Genomic DNA, 21497 nt, shown 5'->3' on the forward strand with positions numbered 1-21497 from the left:
TTGTCGCATTTTTTTATAACACTGCATTAAAAATGGCCTATTTTGATAAAAAATGAAGTTTGGGTCGAGTTTCCATGGAAACTGGTCAGTATATAGACAATTTGGCATGTGCATTTTAGATAGTTTAATAAGGTCTACATTCTGGAAAACTTTCGGCAAAATCCGTTTCTATGCGTGCCGAAAAAGTTTAAATGCTTACAGAGAATGGCTCTTAATCACCTAATTGTCTACATTAGAAAAAAACATGTTAGTTTAATTTGAAACCCCCACTGGAATTGATAGAAACTTATGCGATAACATTACTAATCAAACGTCAACCATTTCCACTGTTTCTTGGTCTATGAACGTGTGTCTGTCCGTGTGTTATAGAAGAATGACTGCCAATAAATTCAGCCACTCGTCAAAACCGAGGACGTCTATTGCTGTGATGACAGAGAATGTTTGAGGAATTATCTTGAAGAATGCATGTCTCCCCTGGCTCTCCTTATATAATATTTGTAAGTTAAACTCCAATGGACATTTGATTTTGGTGATCGACTAAAAAAAGAAATGAACGGAAATTTGTGTTTAGGAAATATTATGCAGTTCACTATGTAGTAAGGTGCCAAAATTTGCATTTGATAAAGGTAGACATGCAATTTACGTGTAAGAGCGGGAGCACCCAAGTATGTTAAGACTATATTATCATGGCTTCAGAATGATATGAATATTGTACCCGCTTGTCTTTTGCCGAGTACACTGAGTGTAAAAAGGCTAATTATAAGTATGTATACAACATAGTTAAACATATGCATGACTAAGGTAGCAGATAAAAACCAAAGAATACGTATTTTAGGTGTTCAAGGTCATATATTTATATTTTGTATCATATGTAATAAATTCTACAGGCTTACGTGGATATTGGTTCTACTGCCACTGGGGTATATATACCGGTTGAGAAAGTTACGGTCGGCTGCTTTCCGACCGAGGCATTCACGTTGCACGGACTTCTAAATGCATGAAGTACACATTGTAGCAAAATGTAGTAATAAAGAATAAAGAAAACAACAGTCAATGAAATGCAATATTTATTTATTCTTTGAATAGATGTCCAAGGTATCCGTATTATTTTGTACAGACAGTGCCGCCTTACTTCGCATGCACATCGAACACGTGTGTCGTTCATACAGAGTGCATAACGCCTGCATATTCTTGAAAACCCCGGCGACACTACATCCAACACAGTAGCTAAATGATAGTAAATCCAAAAAAGTAATAACGTCAGCATCCGTTCCTACAAAAACGCCCCGTTTCTAAAATCCATGCGATAATTGACATTGCTCGATCTGCCACAGCGTGTGGTTTGCGCATGTGCGATGTAATACACAGGAGAACGGTCTACAATTATCGAGGAATTTTCGAAGTATCTGCGCCTGTATTTCAGCCTGTCTTGTTTCGTCGTTTATTGGATATATCTTGCCAGTGCAGTGTTTGTCATATTATTTTTGTTCAAAACGCGTTTTTACAAGTCTCTTCGTCCAAGGTAACGTGTTCGGGTGTATGAAATTCCTGAATGCAGTGAAGCATGAACAGTGATCTCGGCCTTATATGGTGGGTGTGTAGCGATGAGCAGAACAATAGAAATCGACAACTAATATGGCGGTAGTCAGAGATAAAAGGGAAATAATGCATATTTATGAATTCATGTCAGCTTTAAGTCTGAAACATAAAGTCGCATGTCATACAGACAAATGGTTTTGAATGACATAGTAAAAATATTTAAGATTAAGTTTAGCGGAGTGATGCATTTTTATTTTTCGATTCGATACTTTCATTTTAAGGGGTCAAATCACTCGTTTTATAACCCGATATAGCAATTGCAGCTAAAGTCTTAAATCTAATTTAATATAATTACCGACTTTATTTTCAAATGGGATAAGTTTAAAAAATGGCTTTTTGATTCACAATCGGGGTTCTCGAATAATCGATCAATCCCACCCCCAATTCCTCCGACACACACATGCCCCAAAAAGAATATACTCAGATCCTAAGCTACTTACTAAAGTACAATGGACAGAGAACTGAAAGCCGGATTCCAAAACAGCTCTCACCATACACGTCTCACTATCTGCGCATGTCTGATTCCACACACAATTAATATTGGCGTCACAAAATGGACAGGGTTTACCTGATTTAATACAAGCCAATAAAAGGGGTATTCATTTATAATTCTAAGTGCATTCAAAACGGCCAAATATCAAAAATATCATGACTACACATTTCATTATGGGATAAAATTAGCTAATGTTATAAGAAATGGAGTAAAAATATGTTGTCAACTTTACCAGACGTTTGGAGTGTTGTTGTTGTCATCGCTGTTGTGATGTGCATTGCTAAAAATAATTATAATACATAATATATATTGATGCATTTGATTTTTAACCGGAAAATAACAAATGTCCGGTGATAATTCTCTAATTTTGCTTTTGATTTCTAGAGATAGTGACAGTTTAAATGCAAAGTTTTATGAATCAAATATTCTATTACACTTGATTTTTAAATAATTTTTTATTTTCCCTGTAAAGTTTTTTTTTACATTTAATTTGCCTTAATAGAATTCGGCGCCAGAATGTCGATATATACTAGTCAAAATTTCTAACGCCCCGTGCAAGTGTTTATATTATAGTGTTCGTAATTGACCATGACAATGATCAAATATTATGAATAAAGAATAACAAAACATTTTATTAAAGACTAAGTAAAATTTCTTTAAGGACTTTATAAAAAAAAACAAGAAGGTGCAGGTAGAAACAAAGAGAGAATGCTGCATATCAGGATTAGGAAGCTGGATAGTCAAACAATTGACCATCAGATCTTCGTTAAAGTTTTAGATATGATTTTTAAGCCATAAACTATTGTTATTTAAAAATAAATCCCAATATTTATTCATTAAAATTTTAAGTCTTTACTTATATCTTTTATAAAACTCTTCTTCTAAAGAAGATTAATGTAACCTAAAATGGCCACAGCCATCTAGCCATCTTTAAAAGGTTAAATCCTGCGTTCAAAAGTCTTCAATTTTGTTTTCTAAATTATCTTTTTAAAACTACATTGACATCTAAGCCAAAATTCCAAGCAAAAATTGCGAGTTATACGCTTTTTTTCGGTGCAACGGTGCATTGAACTTTACCTTTCTGCACTATAAGTGCAATTTACAGATAAATCGTCTTTCTTTCTATTACTTTTAATGGAATGAACAATGGCACCAAATACAAATTTGTTCGATTTAAAATCAATAAAATGAAAATGATTATAAAAAAGGTTCATAATTTCATCACCATTATATATTTTGACCCTTTTCACTTATAGATTGCTGCAGTTTTCAGTCATTAAAATTTCGACATGCAATTATACTATTCAAAATTCTTAATCTTTTACTCAAATTTTGACAGATTTGTTAAAGAAATCTTATAAATCTTATACATTCAAAAAGTATGAGTCAATAATGTAAAATTAAAGATATGGCATGAAATAAGCTGAATTTAGGTAAAAAATGCAGTTAATTTTCTCTTGACTAGCATTCCAAACTCGGAAAACATACACAAATAAAAAAACTAGTAACACAGGAAGAGGGTCACTACAGGATACGTATAGATAAAAATATAGTACCGGTAGATACTGATTTGTGACATTGAATGTTATTAAGAAATTAATAATACCAAAGTGAAATCATTTTATACTAACATTATTCCTAACCCAAGCATCGAATGCTTAAATTTTTGAAAATGATGTTTTTTAATTTCTATGTGGTTGTAAAATGCATTAAGTAAAGAAAAGTACAATTGATAATTGACAAAAGTACTATCATATTTTATAATAGAACATTTATAAGCTTTGAGAAATAAAAACAAATTAATCCAAAGACAAATTTTATACAATAAGCAAGTATAAGAAATGCAGATGGCCTATTTATCCCTAAACATATCCTGCTGTTTACTAAGAGTGTAAAGGTTGCAAACCTATGTTTAGCTTATTATTAGTTGTAAAGGAAAGACACGTACATCTCTATCTAAACATAGAGAAAAGGGTCATGACTATGCACAAGAGACCAGGAACAAAATCTATCAAAAAAAATATTATGTATTGTTAAAGAATGGATTTTGGGATAGTTTAATTTGATAAATAAATTTTGTTAACTTTCAACCTTATATTATAAAGCAATATATTTTTTCTTGTAAATATAAAATAAGCACAAATCCAAATATGCATGTATTAAAATGTTATTATATAGCTGCAATAATGTAGCACTCTCCCGATTTTTTTTTCCAACTCCATAGGATCTCCGTAATGGTGCAAGTGCGGGAGTGATTCACTCCCGCAACGATTTCGTCTCAAATCGTATATAAATGACAATAACATTTGCATTTCTTGCCTGAACTCAAGGATTGTAGATGTCTATGGCATAAATTAATCCAAAAATATCAAGTATAGTCCAAATATCGGTTATTTTTCGTGTATGTCAACAACACAAGTTGAATTTGTCCGTTATGTTTACCGACCTTGACCTTAACGCGATGAATATGAATTTTCCATTATATACCATTTCCTTAAATGATGATTTAGGGATAGAACGAGGTAAGATCGATTATCTAGACTGACATTCACGTTATCAAACCCATCAAAACTCCAAGCGTAAATCCCATAAAATCACGGGAGAACTGTCATATGGCACGCCAAATTCACAAAAATGAGCTAAACATAGTTTCACAGTCGATAAACTAGGTTTATTAGCTGTTAACTATAGTTTACGGATCCTAAACTATATATAACGATTCGTGAAATATAGTTTACATCTGTGAAACTATATTTCACGAATGTAAACTATAGTTTACGAATGATAACCATAGTTTATCTATCTGTAAAAAAGTTAACAATAGATTTTGCTGATAAATATAGATTCACGTTTGTTAATTATAATTTACAATCGTAAACTATAGTTAAGAGTTGTTTATTATAGTTTCACAAATCGTGAAACTACATTAATCAGACTAATTCACAAAAATGAGCTAAACATAGTTTTACAGTCGATAAACTAGGTTTATCGACTGTTAATTATAGTTTACGGGTCGTAAACTATAGTTACCGACGTTAATCTATATTTCAGGTCTGTAAACTATAGTTAACGCTATAATCTATGTTTCACATCTGTTAACTATAGTTAACACTGAAAACAATCATTTACGATTGTTAAACATAGTTTATCTGATAAATATAGTTTCATCATTGTGAAACTATTATCAACAACTCTAAACTATACTTCACGAATGCAAATTGTACATAGTTTATCTGATAGATATAGTTTCACAATCGTGAAACTATATTTATCAACTCTAAACTATAGTTTACGAATGTAAACTATAGTTTACAGATGTGAATCTATATTTATCAGCAAAATCTATTGTAAACGTGTATTTCCAGACAGAAAAACATAGATCTGCATTCGTAAACTATAGTTTACAGATGTGAAATACAGATTTACGTTGGAAACTATAGTTTAGGATCCATATACTATAGTTAACAGTTGATAAACCTAGTTTATCGACTGTGAAACAATGTTTTGCTAATTTATGTGAATTTGACGTGCTTTAGATTTGTAAACCGTAGTTTACTGATCATGAAACCCAATATATCAGATAAACTATGTTTAACAACCGCAAATGATTGTTTTTAGTGTTAACTATAGTTTACAGATGTGAAACATAGAATACCGCGTTAACTATAGTTTACAGTTGTGAAATATAGATTAACGTCGGTAACTATAGTTTACGACCATTAAACTATAATAAACAGTCGATAAACCTAGTTTATCGACTGTGAAACTATGTTTAGCTCATTTTTGTGAATTTGGCGTGCCATTCTGTCATGGCTGCTGAAAAGACGACTGGTAAACATGCTGATATGTTTTATCTGGTTTTGATTTATATACGGTTAGTTTGTTCAACCTGAATTAAAAATTCATTTTATCTAAAGGAAGTCGAGATCAAATATAAAATTTTCTTTTCAGACCGAAGTCAGTAGCATTTAAAAATTAATTTTGCACCATTTCGGAGATCCTGTGGAATTGTAGCCCTCTCAAGTGAACATCAGATATAAAAAAAAAATCGGAGAGGGTTACATTATTGCAGCTAGTTATAATATAAAGGATTATAACCGAAAAATATGTGCTAATAAAAAATGTAGATAAAAATGTATGTAAGCCATTGGCAGAAAATGTGTGAGCTGTAGTATAAGACCGCGGAACATGAACTGGCATGATTGGAAATAAACAGCTTACGTCAGATTCACTTGTTACACTCAAGACATTTGAAATGGGCGGGAACAAATTCACACAGACCTCTGAGAAAACAATGGATTGAAACTGTAGTTATAAGAAATGTTAAAAATGTTAGAAATGCTTAGGTGGATTGAAAATACATTTCCTATAACTAAATGTCATTGTATAGTTTCAATCTAATGTTTTCTCAGACGTCCGTGTCAATTTGTTCCCGCCCATTTCAAATGTTTTGACCGCAACAAGTGAAATTGACGTACGCTGTATATTTCCAATCTTGCCAGTTAATGTTCTGCGGTCTTATATGGTTAAATTGTTTCTTTATTATGTTTTCTTTTTTATTACACTGTTCTTTATTTCGTTATTAAGCATCCTTGTAAAACAAATACCCGTATCGTAAATCTGGTTCATATTTTATATTTATACATGTATGTAAACAATGAACTTATACTCTCTCTCTCTCTTTCTCTCTCTCTTTCTCTCTCTCTCTCTCTTTCTCTCTCTCTCTCTCTCTCTCTCTCTCTCTCTCTCTCTCTCTATATATATATATATTACAATGTATTTACTTTTACTGCATTGTACAGTACAACATATTCAATAAGTCAATGGTTTTCTAATATGACTGTAAAACTTATTTATTTGAAATATCATGTGTGGTAATTGGGAAAATTCATTTTAATAAAATTAACTAAATATGCCAATATATGTTGATAGAAATATTTTGAAAATTGTTCAAATATGGTTTTCGCATCAAAATGAGGGAACCTTAATGTACAAACTATCTAAAAGTTTGGTCTGCGCGGAAAACTAGGAAGCTTAAGTTACAGTACTTTAAAATTATCGAGTTATGAACAATGTTAATTTTCTTCTTTAAAATCTTCCGTCACATAATATTATCCTTACTAAACTCTGTAAATATGTAATTTTACCATGACTATTTTATTCAAAATAGTTCATTTGGCATCGTGAAACATAAATATACGCGTAGAAATTATACATGATGCAGAAGTTTTAGCCTACAGGGGCCGAAAATGGCTACCCAAAAAACAGAGGAACAAACCTCTTGAAATGTAGCAAAGATATACATGTAAATGTTGAAAAAGCACGCATGAATAACAATTGTATAGCGTATCGTATTCATTTTAATTTGTCTTATATATAACATGCGATTTTGAACGTACGCATAACATATGTTAAAAAATATGAATGATTCACACATGTTGTTATCTTACTTGGAGCAGGTGTGGTTGTCGGTGTGGCTGTCGGTGTGGTTGTCGGTGGTAGAACATACTCGCAATCTAGACAACATATTGTTTATTTGTTCATTATAAAATAACATTCAAAACACTTTAGATAAAAGTATTTTAATATTTTTAAAATTCACATAATATGTATTGGTTCCTATCCTAAAAAGAGGCCCATGAGCCTCGTTTCTCACCTGACAAACAAGTAATTACATAAACAGTGTATGAAAAAAAATCCTGTATAAACTTTAATCAATTTTTCAATACTTTTATCATCCATATATTCTTAAGAGCATTGCTGTTCTTAAGGAGTCCATAAACAATTGTCTATATATATATATATATATATATATATATATATATATATATATATATATATATATATATATATATATATATTCCACAAATTAATTGTAAAAGTTTTAGCTTTTTAGGCCGAAATTATCTTAAATACTAACAAATTTTTGATAATTCTTATTTGTTTTCATACCCCTTATTTGAAAATCTGAGTTCGGACTACCCTTCACCCATTAATGCTTCGTGCTAAGTTTGGTTGAAATTGACCCTGTGGTTCTAGAGAAGAAGTCGAAAATGTAAATAAAAGTTTACAGACGAATAGACGGACGCTGGACGAAATGTGACCAGAAAAAATTGTTTATTTGTTCATTATGAAATAGCCTTCAACACACATCACGTAAGATAAAATCGTACGGAAAGTAAACGTGTTTATGATATTTCTAAAATCAAAAACTTAAAGCAGTTATCAAAATATGAATTGTTTCCTGTCTTTGTATGAAACGGTAATAACTGACCACAAGTAGAAACTCATCATGAGTGTTACTGCACGATTAATTGTGTTTCTTACATTTGTCACACAGGTTACATGTTTTCGGACAAAACTTGACATCCTCCCCATCAGGGTTGTACTGCAGCTTTTGGCAAAATCCAACTGATAATAGGGTAGCACAGTGAGCCAGAGGGTCGTCTTCACATACTATCGAAGTATTGCCTTCAAGAAAGAAAATGACATTAATTCAGCTGCAACGTAGTCAATACTGAAGGTTCTAGGACTAAAAAAACTAACACTTGCTCCCAACTTGCTCCCAACAAACGCGTTGCTTATCAGGGTTAAACATGAATGTGGCAAATTCGATTTCAAATTGAATGATCTAAATCTTGGACAAAATCGAACCAAATGCTTCTCATCTTCTACTCTATCTAAATTTTCATAAGATAAACTGATCTTTTAACATATAAAAAAAACGAAAAAATCATTCTGGTACGTTAAATGGCTAGGTGTTTTACAATACAATTAAAACGCGTGTAAAGTGACTTATGTAGCGCTCATGATGAGAAGGCACGCACACATTAATAACACGTACATGTATATAACGTATGGTTACCACGGAAAACTAACACACATGCGGCTTTTTCATAACATAAAACATGTGTTTAAAAAATATGCATGATTCATATATGATACACATGTTTTACATAATTATAATCATATCATATGTCATTTTGGTCTCAACATCTATGATACATATTATACATATTTTGTACATTTTGCTGTATAATGTAAAGGACATTTATCAAAACAAAACGACAACGCACCCGAACACACTATCGTTGCGGGAGTGGTGGTCGTATTCTCTGTTGTTGTTTGGGTGGTGGTCACTGTGTGGTGGTGACCGTGGTCTGTTTGCACGTGCGTGTTGTGGTGCCCATGACCGTGTGCAGTTGTCGATAAGATGGTAGCTGTTGTTTGAGTACCTTTAATGAAGTTCATACGTTTTCTTTTAACCAGTTATCAAACGGTTAAACTTTGTATCTTAAATTCGATGGGACGAAGAAAAAAACCTTTTTGACAAAGACTAATATCAATCACAAAGAGTTGCCGATCATATCAAGCACTCGCAGAAAAATACCAACTGTTTTGATGTTTCGTCACGGGTAATAGATTTCAATCGTTGTCTTAATTATCTTATCTTTGGCTATTGGCGAAATTTTCCATTATTTTATTTCGTAATTTTTGAATTATTCTATGTATCGGGGTGAACACTTATCGGTAGAAGTTTTTTATTAGGTGTATATCTATTGTATTCGAAGTAATGGCGTTTAAGTCTTAACCTGTTTATTATTATTATTACTTTCTATTTACATGTAATATGAAAATTTATTTAACTGATATAACGGCTTAATATTGAAAAGAAAAGTAGAAAAGTATGTCATAATACACTCATAGATAGACCAAAAAAAAAAAAAAAAAACAACATGCAAAAATCCCCTTGAACAAAAATTAACTTTACTAGCAGTGCAGACGGACGCAAATCTGTTCGGGCACCGATGCGCCATTACAAGAGCCACACTACCACCTTGACATTTTTATCTGATAAGATTTTATCTTTGAAAATTAATAAAACCATGTTTCAGGCCAAAATTAAAAATATTTATGTTTCTCCTAACGCGACCGACCCAATTAAATCCCACCAACTGAATTGTTTTTATTACCACATTGAATAAAGATATTTTTTTAAAGAAACCTAATTTTACCAAAATTCGTTTTATGGGACCAATAACTTTTTCCTTTTACAATCATTGTTAGCCTTGACCATCAACATGGGCGAAATGGTCGGTAACTTCGCAAGAATACCCTTCGAAAGAGAAGTTGAAGTCGCCCTTAATTCTGAGTTCAAGATCAAGTTCAAGGATTACGTTTACTCAGAAGCGAAAAAAATTCTACTAGTAGGAACGAAAAACTACTTATTCTACATTGCAGCCCTACTACTATGGTGCTGTTTTTCAAATAACTAGGTCAATGACATACTTTTTATGCTAGTGATCACTGAATGTTTATTGAAAGATTTTTTTTATTTTGCAATTATTAGAAATATTAAAACAATTTATTGGTTGGAAAATGATAAAATATGGATAGCTTAACTAGTTTCATATTTCAAAGAATCGTTTTAAGCTCATATTTTAAATTTAATTTAGTCCGAATTTCCTATCAATTTTCAAAATTCTACCCATTTTTGATCGAGTTTTACAAAAAACTGACTATTAGGAGCTCCAAACCATTGATTGCCTAAAACTACTTTTATTGTCTGTATTATTTTGACATTAACTTTATATAAGGTCAATCATCAAATTTTCGAGATATTCTATCTGGAATTGATTTTAAGTATTTTAAAGATTTTTCCCATCGCTTGCCAGCCAGTGATATAAAAATAAAACACGATATAATACAACAATAAAATATGTAAAATGATATGAAAAAACACATAGAAACTTAACTTTTGTAACTACATAGCTATAGAAAGTTTTCAAGAGAAAATAAGAAAATGAAAAAATTAGCCCGAATTTCCTCTGTTTCAAATTTTTTCTACCTTTATCGTAGCATATCTTCCTCAAATAAACAAAACACGGATATCAATATTGATTTTTGTTAAAAAAATTCTTATTTTGTGTTATCAAAACAACTTTTGACTTCAGGTATTGAACTTTGTAAAACTATTTTTTGAAATCTCAAACCCTGAGTAAACGTAATCCTTAACCACTGTTGTGATTAATAATATGTGATTGTCGTATCATTTATGGGGTACAATAAATACGGACGATGTAAAAAATAGCCTACTGTGCATAAAAACACAACCGATGATTATTACATGTACTTTTATCGTTGATATTACAATTAGTTGGTAACTTGCAGTGAATAACTTTGCCAAATTAATGATTAAAATTAAAATGATCCTTTGTAAACACAACAGCTGTAATTGGGTCAAATGGTTGGACTAATACCTCCAAAATCACAGAAGTACAGAGACTTATTTTATTTGTCATTTAGTTAATACAATATTACAAAACATTTCATCTATAAAATGTATGAATACATTAAATGAATTAAATTTAATCGATTGGATAAGTTTTTTAAACTTTTAGAAGTTGTTTTATTTTTTATTAACTTGATTAAATTTTAATCCAATTTTAATCTAACAGTGTGTACAGTTGTATATCATCATAAAATGATGAATCTATTCATGCACATTTAATCATTGAATCAAACATGTTGAAATTTAGAATAAACAATATCAAATTGTGAATTGGATATTTTTTGTTTTACATCATTCCACAAGTATAACAAAGAACTATATACATGTATGATATGAGTTAAACTTGGTCCCTATAATTCGCCATTTTTAAAAAAGTGTTTCGGGTACAATAAAATGTTATGTTATTTTTTAGAAGATTTGAAATAAAATATATTTTTCACATATTTATTTGATTTAATTGCACTCAATTGAAGTATATGACGTCAGAATAAGTGATGCTATTTCTATAATTCAATCAAAATCAGTCAAAAATTGACATTTTTCTCATCTTTTACGAATGGGAAATATAGAGCGCATGCTTGAACAAGGAAATTTTTTTGAAAACAAGCTGTTTTATGCTAAAAATGCAAAAATGGCGGGAAAAGATTGTCTTTACAATGTCATATTTCTAAATTGTGGGCACTTGAATCAAAATGAACATTAAGTAAAAACATCACATATATATCTGTACAAAGAAAACAAAGAATTACTAAAACAATAAAATGCTTTTTTGGGTGATTCATTCGGGATATGAAGGTAGCGACATTGCAGAAAAAATACATAACCCGCGGGTTATGTAAATTTTTTCTGCAATGATCGCTACCTTCATTACCAGAATGAATCATCAAAGAAAGCATTTTATTGTTTATATAATTCTTTGTAGTTTATATTAACATCTTTCTTTTAGCCAATTGATAAATTGATTATGAAAAGTAAGTAAAGTTCACTATATTACTGTCAATGTACGTAAGTACGTTAACTAAAAGAAACAGCCAGATCGTCTCCTGTGAGACTTTGAGTTTGACGTCGACGTGATTATTTCCGTGATTTTTCCTACGTAGTTGTAGGTCTCAACCAATCGATAAACTGGGCGTGTCAAGTTTGGTCCTGTCACTTTCTTGTCAGTTTCAGCCGCTGTAGATTTCGACCAATCAATAAACGGGGCGTGTAGATTTCAGTCTGGCTGTTTCTATAGAGCTATGAATTAACTATAATTTTCCGTAAGAAATAAAAGGAATAATACTTGGTAGATGTAAATATAGTAAAATGATGATATTCATTTTAGGGGGCCATTTAAGGCCCATTCCATATATAGTCCTTTGTTTTACAACTGCCAGGTCATAATTTTATTTCGTTTTGTTATTCATAAGAGCAATGATTGATTTTTTCACCTTTATTTATAATGTATTTTCAAATATGCACTTACAGAAAAAAATTATTTACCTACCTACCCAACTTCAAAATCTAGGGTCAGGTTAGGGGAAACAGAGATATTTTTAATGATGGCCTCATGTAAGAATGTGTGAGAAGAATTGAAGGGAAGCATTTCATAATACACTTATACATATACCTAAATATAGTACATGAATATTAAAAGTAAATTTAACTTTACTAGCAGTGGTAACAGGCCCGAAGTGTGCGATCTGTTCCGGCACCGATGCGCCATTACAAGGGCCACTACCATCAGAAACACAGCAATAAGTACAGATAACATTGTTGTCTGCAATTCCTGTGAAATTTTGGCTGAGACATTCCGGTCTGTTCCTAGTTTTCTCCCACCATTGACCTTTACATTCAGCCTCGTAAGCACACCTAACATCATGGAGACATCAATGCGCTTGTGTATATACAAAGAGTAATCATAACTTTGATATCGGAAAAGGAATCGCGGAAGCAAAGATTAAACTTACATTTTCTCAACATACACCTCCGGATGTTTTGCCGTTGTATCATATCTTACTGTATTCAGACAATACGAGGCAACGTAAGAGCATGTTTCCAACTTATACTGACTGATGGAAGACCCGGTCATACATTGTTCCACTACAAAACAATTTCAGTCAGTGGCAAAGAAAATTATGGTTGTAAAGAAAGAAAGAAATGGGGAAATAAGGTTGGTAAAATGCCTATATTGTGACGGATAAAATACTGAGAAAAAAAAATAATTGAACATATACAGTATTCGTCCAAACATCTTTTTAACCGTACATCGATAGGTACCCCATAAATAAGTTCAATACTTGAATTGTATCTCTTTGATATTGTTAATGCTTATCAAAAACTTCGAATTATGTAATTTTTTAGAACTTCAATACGTTTTATTAGTCCCCCTATCGGTTTCACCGGAAGGGACTATAGCTGTGTCCGTTGGTCCATCTGTCCGCGTCCGTCTGTCTGTCCCACTTCAGTTTTCCACACTTATTCCTTTATGCGATTGAGGAATAAAATGAAACTTGCTGAACAGCTTCAAAATGTCAAACAGCAGATCAAGTTTACAGTCTTGTAGCCTGTGGTCGACATACGTATTTTTTTAGAAAATTAAATTTTTATACTTCAATTTTTTTAATTGTCGGGTTCTTTATCGGGTTCGATGTGAAATGAATAAAGAGGAAAAAGTTACAAATGAACCTGTACAGGTAAAAATCAAAATTCAAAAGTAACTTTAAACGTTCAGCTTTATGCCTCGAATTGAAAAAAGGCGTTTCTTAGATAAAAGAAATTCAAAATTTTGGGTTTAATTGAAAAGAACCTAGAAATGTCTAACGCCCTGAACACAATGTTTAATGCAAAGTAAAAATATTTTATCACAACTAAAATTCTACCGCTTACATGTTACCGTAACATGTTGGCCATTGAAAATCAAAAAGATGTCGATATCCGAAGTTGCGTTGCAAAAGCAGAGAGATAATGAAGGTTTCATCTGTAAATTATTTTATATTATGTAAAGTATTATAGCTTTACATTTGACCCTTTTGACCTCCAAATAAATACAATAAATGCTTTTTTGAATATTTGGTACATTATTTTATTGCAAAAAGCATGAGACATTTTAAGATATCATTTGAAACGAAAGTAACACATATTTACAAATTGTATAGCGAACTTCTGATTGTCCCTTTGATCTCAAAATCAAATTGATCTTCTTAATACAAGAGAGTTTGTTACATCGGTATTTCATTGAAAGAGGTAAAAGAAAACTTAGATAATTATCTAAAAAAAATAACGTGCAATATTCGTAGGAATTAAACACCTTTACTAATGACTTTTAACCCAAAATCAATCCGGGTCTTTGTTAGTCTATAGGAAGTGATCATAACAAAGATCAACGTATATTGCAAAATTAGTTTTTCGTTGATCGTCCGGAAGCAAAGGTGTTATAAAAAAGACAATGTAACCGAAAACGGATGGACTAAACGAGAGAAAGACCTAATTTAGCGAACGAAAATTAGGTATGCAATTTTAGATCATCTCAAACAACTTTAAATTTCTAAGTTATCAATTTATGATTATCTCTGATATCATATATTATTATCTTATTTTTGATCTTGATTAGCTTAATTCAAAAATACCATTTGTATAAAGAAAATTAAAAGCTTAACATCAGTAATCGTACCTTTTTGGCTATTTTGGAATGTAGACAGTTGTGTCGGTATGGTATTCCGATTGCATGGCAGGTTTCCGTTTGTGTTATCACAACAATAGCTACAGGCATTGTCGGCCTGTGGTCCTGTTACATTGTTACATTTAGGATCTCCTAGAGTGTCCACCCAATAGTTCCATATACATTCAACCTCATCTGCGCACCTGTAACGGGGTTTTGTTCCATTTTAAATTTATCAAAGTTTGCTTATGTATATCATGTAAATCTCTTTCTTAAATGCTTATCGTCTAGCTCAAGTTCAAGTTCAAGTTCAGTTTATTTGCTCAAACCAAATAATTTGGTACAAGAGGAACATATATATAATATATACAAATACAAATCGTCAGAGGTACAGACAAACAGGTACATTTTCATACAGGGAAAAAATATAAATAAAAAAAGAACAGACTATAGAATCACTACTTATGTTAGATTTTAGTATAAAGGATCATAATAGGAAAACAACTAAGAGGAGCAGGCAGCGTCAACATTTTTTGAAATAAATACACATAATTTTCTTAGCGATTTACAATTGCAATTAGTCATGAGTTCAGAAAACTTAAAAAAATTGGTCTTTTCCAATATTTTGTGTTTATGTATTTTTTCCTTATTTCTTCTAGTGCCGAACATTCTAAAATATAATGAAATTCGTCACTAATGAGACCTTTATTACACAAAAGACATAACCTCTCATTCAAAGGAATGTTATACCATCTGCCTGTCTCTACAGGAAAGCGATGGTTTGATGTACGAAATTTAATGAATTTTTTTCTTAGTTTTACAGGTAAAATATCAAGATACTTCTCAAAGCCAAAATATGGTTTTAAAATTTTATACACTTGACCTCTGGAAGAACAATTTATATCATTTGACCATATTTGCATAAATTGGTCTTTTAATCTTTGGTTTACAGTAGCAGATAACCATTCTATATTGACAAAATTATGGTTCTGCCAGACATATTGTAGCCCGCACATGTTCAAAATTCTTTGAATACAATCAATCCATGGGCTTTTACAATCGCTATTAAAATGTTGTGAAAATAAATATCTGTACACTGTATATACAATTTTGTTCTCAGGGCTTATTAGCAATTTCCCCCAATATGTAATTATTCTTGTATAAACATTAATATACAACGGGTAGCGCCCTGTTTCTCCATATATCATAAAATTCGGTGTTGTGCTTCTTAAATTAAGTACTGTTTTCAAAAATTTCAGATGTACACGTTCAATAATATCTAGTTTTTCAAAGCCCAAAATTTCGCAGCCGTACAATAAAACTGGTAAAACAACCTTATCAAACAAATCAAATTGACAATTTACTGGTAAATTAAAATTTCTAATTTTTCTTATAACACCATACATAGCCTTGTAATTGTTACTTCCCTTAAATGATATTTCGTCTTTTGCCGTTTTATCGTCTGTTTACTCCGCCTTAGATCGGAGTATGGATAAGATTGAGATATTTTCCCCCAAAACTTTCATGTGAAAAAGGTGTGGTCTAGACAAAACAAAATCATGTCATATCTATATGATACTAGTATACACTTAACAAGACATATACTTCTACTGAAATTTATGTGAATATTTTTTCGCTCCATATATGATTGCTCTTTTACTATTTTTATTACACTACTTTTATTATATACTTGGTATATTATACAGAAATTTTGGACCTCTAAACAGTGGCACCCTCCTATAACAGATTTACTATATCATCATCTTTTTTTTACCCTTTATCAAGCCCTTTGATTCACCTTTTCGGAATACCTTTGCACTTTTGATTTGGAATACATCGAATCTTAATATTCTCTTTTTCTGTGCAAATCTGCAGTCGAAACTGTGACATTATAATCTGAACATTTCAGTATAGATGGCGTCAGAAAAAATGTGAACGTTGAAAATTCGCGGTTTTGAGATAGGGATAAAGAACTTGGAAGTTTTAATTTCACAAGAACATGAGAATTAGCTTTCTAAATTAAAACATATAATTAAAAAAAACAATACGCATCACATTGCATATCAACCCGAGGCTGATATTGATCGAGGATTAATATGGGATGTGAAACAGGTTTTGACATGTATTGCTCTCTATTTAGATTATACGTGAAAAATATCACGAAAAATTCAGGTGAGCCGTAAATATTTTTTTTATAGTTCTAACTAACACGGAATTATCAAATGAATAAAATGAGATTTTATAAGATAAATGATAAACTTCAATACCGCTATACAACATTTTCATGTAATAAAGAAGTTGATGTAGCCAACTGGCCTTATCTGATTGTATAATTAAACACTACTTCACTTTAACATTTAAAATATCAATTTGTTTCTCAACATCTGTTTGGTACCGTTCAAAACAAGAGGCCCATGGGCCACATTGCTCACATGAGCAACAATATATATTACGGAGTCATATACACAAAAAAATTATGGACAATGTAATCTAACAGATCCTGTATTTTAAAAAAAATCAAATTTTCCTGAATATTCTGTTTATCACTGATCCCTTTTAATCACAGTTTAGACATTTCAAATGTTGAGCATAACACTTCTCAAGAAGATCTAAATCAAATGGGATATAAGCATTCATCAAACTTGTGAAGCCCAAGAATTGGCCGCGGGCCAAAATCGAAACAATTTTCAAGAATCAACAATATGTCAAAATGCTTGCAGAGAAGTAAAACCGCATATTATAACATTTGAGTTTCGGTGAATTCAAAATGTTTGCTTTGTAAAATTGGACCCCAATGTGGCTCCACCCTTCTCCTGAAAAATATGATTTTGACGAATTTGAATCTACACTATCTAAAGTTGCTTTGACTTATGTTGCAACTTTCCTAAGAAAATGGATTTTTCTCTATATTTTCCTTTGTAAAGATTTTTACCCCCTACCTATCGTGCCCCTACCCTACCACCGGGGATCATAATTTGACCAAATTTTAATCTACCCTACCTGATGATACCTCACACAAGTTTAAACAGCTTTTCTGGCTAGTCGTGTTCTGAGTAGAAGATTCAGAATAAAATTTCTTTTCATATTTCTATGTAAAAATTTAACCCCCCATTGTGGCGCCATCCTAAGTCCGGGGACCATGATTTGAACAAACTTGAATCTACACTATCTGAGGATGCTTCCACAAAAGATTCAACTTTTCTGGCCAAATAGGTTTTTAGATGAAGATTTTTGAAATATATCACCACATTTTCAATAAATCTTAATTATTTCCCTTTAAAATAGGGCGTGGTCCTTTATTTAAACAAATTTGAATCCCCTTTACTCAGTAATGCTTTGTGCTAAGTGTTGTTGAAATGGGTTCAGTGATTTAGGAAAAGAGGTTGAAAATGTAAAAGGTTTACAGACAGACGGACGGACGGACGAAAAGTGATCAGAAAAATTAACTTGGGCTTTCAGCTCAGGTGAGCTAAAAACCTGCAGCATTCAATGAAATTCCAACTCATATAAAGAAGAGTTAAGATTGATTTTGTTTAATCTTCCCACTTTGACGTAAAGAACGCATCTAAAGACTCGCACAATCACATTAAATGCAAACCTGGTCCAGTTATCTTTCAAAACTTACTTTTTGAGTACAAACAATCCCCCTTTCGGATCGGGAACAATAGTGTTCATACAGTACTTTTCCCGTTCATTGCAGTAATAGATGCTGGATACGTCACACGTCACAGTTCTGACCATTTCCCTCTGCACACACTTGACAAAACCCTTCATAATCATGATACACAATTTGATAATATTAAATGCTTTTGATTTTGTCTCTAACCTGAGTTGAGAGAGAGAGAGAGAGAGAGAGAGAGAGAGAGAGAGAGAGAGAGAGAGAGAGAGAGTCCTCACCTGGAGCTTGGGTAGATGTTGATAGAGTAGTGGTGGATCGTGTGCTGGTAGATTGGGCGGTGGACTGGGGTGTAGTGGCAGTAGTGCTTCTCACAGTCGTTGGGGGCGTGGTTCTTCTAGTAGTTACAGTAACTACATGTATAAAATATTGTAATATCATAAAATTTAGAAGGAATATTTGATGTTGTATTGGAATGCATGGTTTATCAATAATTAAGTTTCCCATTTTATCATAAAATAGAACACACATGCAATAGAAAAAGTTATGCAATTTATTCCTTAGCATTTTGTTAAAGAATGTATCTTTATGGTTTTAGTCACCCGGTTACCTTTTATGACCAAATCGCAGTTTTTCAAAAGAACGAAATCTTTTGACAAAATCCAAATTATTAACGAAATATTGATTTTAGTACTATTTAAAAACTTTTGATGAATTTTTAATTCAAATAAAAAAGAACACCAACTTTATCGAAAAACTGAAGCATGAATCACGAATAAATGTTTCGATAGTAGTTGCTGTGTTTTAAACAAATGTCATTCAATTTGATGACATAATTCATATCCAGGATATTTCAGCATTACCTTCTACAGGGGAGACCATAATGACTAAAGCTGGTGTATTCACTACATCAGTTACATAGTGTACTAGAGACAATACATGAACATACACGCCATGTGTTCGGGTTGTATGATGTTCTTGTTACAGTACAGGTCTTGGGGGTCACAGCTGTATTGTTTACAGCAATCGATACACTCGGTTCCTCTCGGGAGGTTTCCAGTCCTACATGACGGGGTTGATAGGCTATTCTTGTATTTGTTAGCCTCACAAAATGAAGTCGATGCTGCTCTAAAGAAAACACAATAGGGTAAAATCATAAATCAATATCGCATTAAAATTTGGGTTTTTTTTCAGTTTGATTTTTAACAACATACTTTACAATAAATTGTTGTACCCTTTAATAGTAAATATCCCCGTATCATTATGGACCACTTTGATGTAACACATGTCCCCGGTTTTTATTCTGGGACAGTACATAGAAGGATAGAATCCTGGTATTTCACAGTCTAGGCATTCTGATGCTGTAAATCATGTAGATCAAAGACGTTTGTTGTGCTATCGTGTTTCCATTAAAAACTATTAATATATGCATGATTCAATTACATGTACATAAATGTTTGTGTGTCTCGCAACCGTACCAAATAAATGGCATACAGGCTTTGGCGTAAAGAGAAACGCATCACTTTGAGAATCTGCAAATAAACCTTCATAAATATGATTGTATTGTTTATTCAAGCCAAATGGCTCATCAATTATTATAATAAGAAGAATAATTATAATATCAAATTAATAGTTTGTAAAAACAAAACCAGCATGATACAACACCAATCTTTATTGTCTGAGTATACAATTATTATTCAACAAAACTTTCATCAGTGTAAACAAGTAAATTTCTCCATTTTTTTTTGTCTCTGTATAGATTTCCTTACATTAATTTATTATTTTAAATTCACAGTTGATAGAAGTTGCATCAGTTTATACATGCTTGATGTATATCAATGATTCTTTTTAATATATAATATAATTTCATGATTTTGTGATAAAAAAAGATATTGTAAAAATAAATGATACTCGTCTCCAACATTTAGAACGTTTCGATGGTTTCTGCCATTCAAGACTGAATTGATCTCCTTTAAAAGGAGAGGTCTATCTTAAAAAATTTATTTCTTTACTTAATGACAGTTTATAGATAAAGGCATTTTATCTAAAACTTTAAGGGAGATCTAAAGGTTTATTTGTTGTTCATTTAATACACAGAATATCAATGTACACAGCTGGGGTAATTACTTACAGAATGCCAGTAAAAACAAAATTCCATAGAAGAAAGACAACATATTTAAATAACAGATTGATTTGACTGTGTCAAGAATTTACTCACAAAATGACTCGACAGCTCTTATCATATAAGTTGAAATTATTGGACATTTATCTAGAAGCTACTTTATCTTTGATATTATTTATGGAAATTAGGCCAGTATAACACCAGTCCATGTACATCGGTATTGTTGTATTGGTTGATATACAGGAACTCGGACTGCAAAGTGTAAAATTCAAATTTAAAATTCATGAGACCCATCCTTGGATGGAACAACCACTTACAAATTACTCGAAGTCATTGAATGAAACTCGATTCCATGTGAACTCCTTGAAATACCTACTACCAAAGTCGCTCAATCACAACCGCATCTACAATGCATCGCACCTTTCAAACCACCCCTAGATCGCAGTGTAGATTTTGAACTGCTCATATGACGTGACTTACCTGATGTGCACCAAATTACTGGCAGCGAACGTCAATCCTTTGCCCAACGTCTTTCACTAGGATTGGTCGTCATTGATTTAGTTTGCATTTGTAAAGTTTATCTTTCAAAGGAAGTGAATGTAAACAAAAAACAAATTCTTAATGACAGAAGATGCACCACCTTTCCAGTGTATATCAATAATATCAATGTCAAGGACGATGATGGTGAACCAATTCCTAAGAACACCATTTGACAACAAGGCATTTTGTTGAGGA

At 31.9% G+C, this 21497-nt stretch overlaps 1 protein-coding gene across 1 annotated transcript; it reads right to left on the minus strand.

The window, feature by feature from the left end:
• Window positions 1-1692: 1692 nt before the first annotated feature.
• Window positions 1693-21246, minus strand: LOC105330995 (uncharacterized). The gene is made up of 15 exons (XM_066072058.1): window positions 20772-21246; window positions 20119-20172; window positions 19875-20001; window positions 19590-19768; window positions 18922-19053; window positions 18650-18792; window positions 15037-15227; window positions 13334-13466; window positions 13036-13235; window positions 9169-9327; window positions 8420-8563; window positions 7543-7608; window positions 2325-2372; window positions 2040-2167; window positions 1693-1698 (listed from the first exon to the last, which is right to left on the minus strand). The coding sequence occupies exons 6-15, from the start codon at window positions 18763-18765 to the stop codon at window positions 1693-1695; spliced, it is 1191 nt and encodes a 396-aa protein (XP_065928130.1). The 5' UTR covers window positions 18766-18792; window positions 18922-19053; window positions 19590-19768; window positions 19875-20001; window positions 20119-20172; window positions 20772-21246.
• Between the last annotated feature and the right edge of the window lie 251 nt (window positions 21247-21497).

The sequence above is a fragment of the Magallana gigas genome, chromosome 2 (genome assembly GCF_963853765.1).
Source record: "Magallana gigas chromosome 2, xbMagGiga1.1, whole genome shotgun sequence".
Classification (NCBI taxonomy): domain Eukaryota; kingdom Metazoa; phylum Mollusca; class Bivalvia; order Ostreida; family Ostreidae; genus Magallana; species Magallana gigas.